The sequence below is a fragment of the Hippocampus comes genome, unplaced genomic scaffold (genome assembly GCF_001891065.2).
Source record: "Hippocampus comes isolate QL1 unplaced genomic scaffold, H_comes_QL1_v1.1 scaffold176, whole genome shotgun sequence".
Lineage (NCBI taxonomy): Eukaryota > Metazoa > Chordata > Actinopteri > Syngnathiformes > Syngnathidae > Hippocampus > Hippocampus comes.
In genome coordinates, this window is record NW_017805826.1 from 1237551 (window position 1) to 1244404 (window position 6854).

At 41.2% G+C, this 6854-nt stretch overlaps 1 protein-coding gene across 8 annotated transcripts in view; it reads left to right on the top strand.

Moving 5' to 3' along the window:
- Positions 1-6854, top strand: part of eml1 (EMAP like 1) — a 42575-nt gene that overhangs the window by 23870 nt on the left and 11851 nt on the right. For 3 of the 8 annotated variants that reach the window (XM_019887192.1, XM_019887188.1, XM_019887194.1), the window contains 5 exons: positions 1950-2088; positions 3288-3335; positions 4654-4782; positions 4910-4938; positions 6126-6152. In XM_019887192.1, the coding sequence (XP_019742751.1) occupies positions 1950-2088; positions 3288-3335; positions 4654-4782; positions 4910-4938; positions 6126-6152 (372 nt within the window). The remainder of the gene's footprint in view (positions 1-1949; positions 2089-3287; positions 3336-4653; positions 4783-4909; positions 4939-6125; positions 6153-6854) is intronic. The other 5 variants (XM_019887193.1, XM_019887195.1, XM_019887189.1 and 2 more) reach the window with 4 other exon arrangements.

Below are 6854 nucleotides of genomic sequence, written 5' to 3' on the forward strand. Positions count from 1 at the left end.
GTTGTTTTTGGAATGTGGCACGGGGAGAACATGCAAACTCCACACAGGAAGGCCGGAGCCAAAATCAAAGCCTGCGCCTCTGCACTGTGAGGCAGATGTGCTCACTAGTCAATATTTTAAATTTCCGTTTCACGTGACATAAATAGTAAATGCAGGAAATATTTATTATGACAAACACGCCTCCCCTGGTAAACGCCTCTTTCAGCTCTTGTTGCTTAACATGACTTCACTGATAAAAAAATTAGATTGCAAATGGCTGAGCAACTATCAATTATGGAAATGTCCATCCTCAGTTTATTTACAACCTGTTGCCTCAAATGCCACATTAGCTACAAATTAGCTGTAACGGAAAAAAAGGTGACTGATGATAAAGAGTTGCGTTTTCATTCTGGGCTAGTTTTGACCTACAAGATGATTGATGCGCAGATTATCTGTTTGGATTTTGACGCGGCCTTTTTTTAAGCTACACCACACTGGGCAGCAGAAAGACTAAAACACAAGCACAAGCTCGTACAACTCCCTGCTGCATAATTACTGCATGAAATATGATCGAGGTACAAGTGTGAGTGTCTGCCCCATGAAACTGCCTATAAAATATTTATCATTGCAGAAAAAGCTGCATCCTGGCTTTTAAATTCTGTCCACGACTTCTGGCACGTGTACTCTTTGTTTGTGTGTGCATGCGCGTTTTTACACCTTAGCTGAAAGTGCATGGACTAATTTTGCAATTGCTTATCACAGAACAATATTCTGAAAAATACTTTTGAATTTTATGTTTTACTATCGACCGTTTTTTACGTGAAGCAATATTTTGATGGGCTGGCATAGAAACAAATGAAAATAAATGTTAGCGTTAAAAATACAGCTCACCAATGTGCTGAATGCAGTCATTGTAATTTGTAGGAGCCCCACGCTGGTTTGTCCTCAATGAGTCAGTCCCATCTCTCATAACATACGATGTGTGTCATTTATTTCCAGTCCGTTCCATAATTTTGGTTTGGTTGCCGTCAAGTTACTGCTTCACAAAAATATAGGATATTAGAAATGGAAGCGAGGTATTTTGTTCAATTTTTTTTAAGGAGTATTTTGTTGGCGCCTAAACTCCTTTTCTATTGTCTTCATTGCCTTATTTGTGACCCTTCAGTCACATCCATGATCAAACAGAATGAGCTCGGTGCATGAGAATCACCTGTAACGAGAGACACATTTAAAGCAACGATAGGACTGCTGATATTGTCTCTTACATGCGGCTTTCTTTTTATTGAACATTGCAGGCTCCTCTTCTTCTTCTGCCTCATCGTTTGGCCTTTTTCCACTTTCCAAAAAAGCTCTCCAAAGACCTTTGTGCTCATTTTTTCCACAGAGGGCTCTAACAAATGTGTTAGTATGGACTGTCGACTTAGCGACTCTGTTCCCTACCGGGTAGCCAAAATGCTCCCATATTGCTGAATTAAATTAATTTGCAGCGTCTGCAATATTTGAAGGATGAGTAGTTGTATTACCCATGTTAGTGGGAGCCAACGTTTTGGTCACTCCAGTCAGAGCGACTTTCATGAGAAAAAGTAGTCACATGACCTTCAGTTGGAGGAGTCTTGCTGAAGAAATTCATCTTCAGTAAAATAAAGTATTATGGTTCAGTCTCTGTGGGTCGTGTTGGTAGTTTTCACTTATATATGTGCTGCTTTTTCCCCTTAACCGACTATTCTGTTGCATTTTATGTGGCCGGCCAATCTAGCGCCATATGCCAAAGTCATGTTGAAGCTCTCTTACTTTCTCATTGGCTGACACGGACCACGATAACAGATGACAAACACAGGAAGCGTTTAGCCCATTTCTGTCATTCAGAAACATAATCTCAGTCAATTATTAATTTACCGGTAGTTGCAACATAAAAAAAAAAAAAAAAATGTGTTTTTGTAATGTTCTTCTGATTTTTTTTTTTTCGCCAGCCCGGCCAATGATCGCCACGCTGCCGTTAAGACCCTCGGTGAACAACGGCACCATCCTACCAAAGAAAGGCGGTGGCACTCTGCCCTCCCCATCTGGGTCTGGATCCAGGAAAGACACGAGCACAGCATCCACCAGGAGGTGAGCAAATGAGAAAGGATATTCATCAAATTCACCGGGGAATTGTGATGGTGAATTGGGCTGGCTGTAAATGGGCCACTTTACCAGATTGTAAGCATTTTACTTGTCTGGAGTTGTCATGTCTGATAATTCCTGCTATCAGTCCTCCCATCTACCGCTTTGTCAGCCAAAGCAACTGACATTTAGCAGGGCTCGTAAACCCCGAGAAAGAGTGTGCGTCTGTGTGTGCAGTATGTGTGTGTATTCATGCATATAATCGTGGTGCCAATGTTATCAAGGGAACACTAAGCATCTCCCATCCCTGGATGCTATTCCTATAATCAGTTGAACCTCGGCAAACAGTCGTGACCCAAAAGATCGAAACTGTTTTGTATTTCTTTCCCCTTTGCACTTTCATTTCTCAGTAAAGGAGTCAAAAAGAGTTTTTTTTTTCAAATGTATGAAATATCTCTTTGAGACTGACAGAGAATGGCTGATTGAACTGTAGCTGAAATTTGTTTTCACCAATTCCTACCAAAGGTTTGTGGAGGAGAGCATGGTAATATTTGGTGGTTATCCAAAAAAGGATTGTTAGGTCTTGACGGAGGTCAAGGTTGCTGATTTTTTTTTTTTTCCCCTCTCAAAATGTTCACAAATTTGATTACCTGTCTTTTTCTATTTTACGTCATTTTCTTTGACACAGAATAAGCTCAGAATTGTGTTTTACTTGAAAACAGAGTTAAAAATGAGGTACAACTTTAGCATGCGTGTATGGAAGTATGTAGATTTACTGGAGCCTCAATTTTTACACTCTAAAACTCCCAAAAATTGGAGATCAACCAAAATGTGATGTTTTTTTTATTTTTTCCCCGAGCCGGGGAAAAAATACCGTAGCTAAAAACTGTAGTGTCATAAACGTTCGATTTGTCTTGAAGGTCAAAAACTTCGCTTCATTCACCAATGGGAGTCTTGGGGAGTTCTTACTGGCGGGAGATGCGTAATTGCAATTTTCTAATTTTCAAACTACAGCTCCAATTCACCTCACGGTTGTCTCTTGAGGGAATAAGACAAGATCATTAATTATAACAAACGTGTTGAATGTTAGTCTCAAGTCCCAGTGTGATACTTGTCCATTTCTCTTTCCAATTATTCCCCTTCTGTGACTTAACAAATGTCAGGCAGACAAAGTACGGCCTGTCGCCTTGTAATAAGATGTGTAGTTTGTCTCCTTTGTCTCTGCCGTCCAGAATTCTTTCACCGCTGCTGAGGTGAGCATGTCAACATGTTATTGCTTTCAGTCTAATATGACTTAACCACTAGGATGACAACAAACCTTGAATGCTTTTTTTTAAAATTTGCAAATTACATACATGAGTAATATTCACATGCAATCAGTTTCATAATTTTACATACTTAAAATGCATGAATTTGAAAACACCCACAGTATGCTCCCATGTGGTCCACTTGATTCATCTCTGGCTAACGCAGCAGACACGAGCTTCTCTCCTTCCTTTTCACTCTGTCCCGTAGCAAACAAATAACTCAGAAAAGGACTGGCCGTTTTTGAATGTCAGTAAGGGTGGATTAGGTGAATGACTGTGCCGACGGGCCAACGGACTGCTGATGGAGTCTTTTTATTGTGTTGGAAACCGGGCTGTCAAGCGACCCAATTCATCAGGTTGAGCTGGTGCAAGGCCATCCACAGGGGAGTCAAAAAGCCAACCAATGAACCCCTTTTATTTTTGGGCTTTCATGCCATTTATGTCATCGTATTACGAATGAAGCAATCCCAAATAAAAATAGGGTTAGGGTCATGGCTGAATAGATATTTTGGAGACACGGACAGCAACCGGCAATAAATTTGTAGCCCTGTAACTTTAAACTTAATCCAAAAGTGATGCCACATATCTAACTGCAAGTCAGGAGAAACAGGATAAGAAAAAAATAAAAATGTGTTATTCAATGTAATTCATAAAAAGTATATCAATACTGGGCGGCTCGTTTGGTAGAGTTATTAGCGCGTCAACCTCACAGTGCAGAGGTACTGGGTCTAATCCCAGCTCCGGCCTTCCTGTGTGGAGTTTGCATGTTCTCCCCGTGCCTGCGTGGGTTTTCTCCGGGGACTCAGGTTTCCTCCCACATTCCAAAAACATGCATGGCAGGCTGATTGAACACTCTAAATTATCTCTCAGTGTGAGTGTGAGCGCGGATGGTTGTTCGTCTCTGTGTGCCTTGTGATTGGCTGGCAAACGGGTTAGGGGGTCCCCCGCCTACTGCCCAAAGACAGCCGGGACAGGCCAGCCCCCGCCGGGATAGGCGTCAGCACCCACCGCGACCCTTGTGAGGATAAAGCGGCTCGGAAAATGTATGGATGGGGGGAGATATATCAATCTTCTTTGTGATAAAAATGTATTTTATTGTAACCCTTTCATGCACCAATAATGATAACCTGTAACATGATAAGCTGTCCACTGAAAGGGTTAATTAAATATTGTTCAAAAATGCAAAACTGGATGTAAACAACTTATCATTCCTGACATAAACTGCATGTTTTTCTAACAGTGTTTCCACACATTTTCCTCCTAGCACGGTGAGGAGAGCCAATTCCAATGAGCACGTTGGGTCCCTCACGCGGAAAGATTCGGGCGACTCCAAGGGCAACCGAACTCGTGCGGGGTCCACAGGCAGCAATTCCAGTGGCAAAAGAAGTGACAGGTAACAAATATCCCTGACACACGAGCGAGTTCTCTTTTCCCGTGACGTTCATCCAAGTCAACAAGATGTCCATTGCGAACATGTGCAGGAACGACGCTGATTGACAGTTTGCTCGTTTACTTTGCAGCAAGCAGAGGGACCCAGTGTTCAATGCAGGTAAGCGCTCTTTTCTTGTGACTGCTAGTTTATAGCACCATGACACAAACCGATCATAGCTGTCACACACATTCTGTCATATATTTCTATTGATCCTTACCATATGCACACATTGTGTTATTGTTTAGTCATTTCCTCATCACATTTCATTCATGCTTCCATTTTCATCGTTCATCTTTTCTTCCTGATGCATCTTTCCTGCATTGTTTCGTCAAACAATATCCACTATGACGATTTGCTGAGGTTTTTCATTGAAAATACTTGCTGTAGTTGTGCATTGCTCTGAGAGAAAAAAAACCAGCAACTCATGTGTTGCCTGACCCTTTGGACAATAGCGGGAACAAAAAACAGATACGAGAAAAACTACACAAATGGAACTGAATATCAAATTAGAAGTGTATTGTTCACACCTTCCAATGCCAACATGCTATTGATCTTTGTGGAAATTGAACAGCACCTAACAAAGCACGTAGACCGGAATCAGGAAAACCTTTGTGCCCAAGGGCCACATTTGCTCTCAAAAGGGGACAAACAGGACAGTTGTTGGTGCAGTATTTGAGGTTATTGGACGGGAGTGGGGGGTTCAAACGTGTACCTAAATAACGAAAAATAATAAACTTAAAATTCAAGCTGAGCTATAAAGTGTCGTATTTATCTTTATTGTATTGCATTTGTCATCGTTTGAATTGTGTTATTTACAATAAGCCAATTAAGAAATGATTCAATAAATACATTAATAAATAGATAAATAAATACCAAACCCCAATAGATTTGTTCTTTTGGGGTTCTGTGAATGATGGAGTATACTATATTCAAGAATACCATGCAATACTTTATATATATATATATAATGCTGAACCACGACTATGCGTGAGTCCACCATACTGTACTAAACTTTTTTTGTCCCCCACAATAAAAAGTATACACACACACACACACACACACACACACACACACACACACACACAGTAACATTTAACTGCCTTGAGTGTACTTGTACTTATTATGATAAGCGGCGCCAATGCGCGTTGGTACTGACCGGGTGGGATGCCATCACACAGCACACAAGTTGTGTTGACCAGCACAGCAGCCAGAACATGCGCTCACCTGTTGTAACAGACCAGGAAGTGAGGAAGCCATGACACCCCTCACCTGGTGCTTATGTCTCTCTCTGTGACCTTTACAAGGGATGCGACGTGTGACACACTGCAAAGGTATGCTCCTCCCCCTAATGGCCCCTCAGATACCCTTCACCTTTCCTCACTCCCCACCGAGGACTTCACAGCTCTCTGGACTCTGCTGATCACTTAATTCACACCAAAGAGTGTAAAAAAATGCCTGTGGTCAGAGAGCTGTCAAGACAGGAGTGGTTTACTAAACTGTGAGTGTGTTAGCTTCATTGTTTTGAGAATATACTGTATTAACACATGCATCAGCAAACAAGCGGTCTAACCTGCACTTACTATGTCCCAACGTGACGACACTTACTCAGCTGCCTCACTTCAGCTCCACTTCAGACAATGCTGTGAGTGTTTTGTCTGGCTTATATTTGCTCTGTTGCCTTCGTAACCACACAAAGACTTCACGCACACACACTCAGGCACCCTCGCTGAGCTTTGAGTTCGCAGAGTTTGTAGATCCGCCACTGCTCTAGTTACCGTACGGTAATTATTTGCACTGCCAACAAGCTCCTGTTTTTGTTCGCTTGTGCTTTTAGATTTTTACATTTTTGTCTGAAGTCCCCTTCACGAGTTTTACATTTCTGAACAAAAACCGTTATTTGATATTGTAATTAAATGAGCACCTGTATTTGGGGAAAAAATATTTTATATATCTATATCTATATCTATCTATCTATCTATCTATCTATCTATCTATCTATCTATCTATCTATCTATCTATATATATATATATAT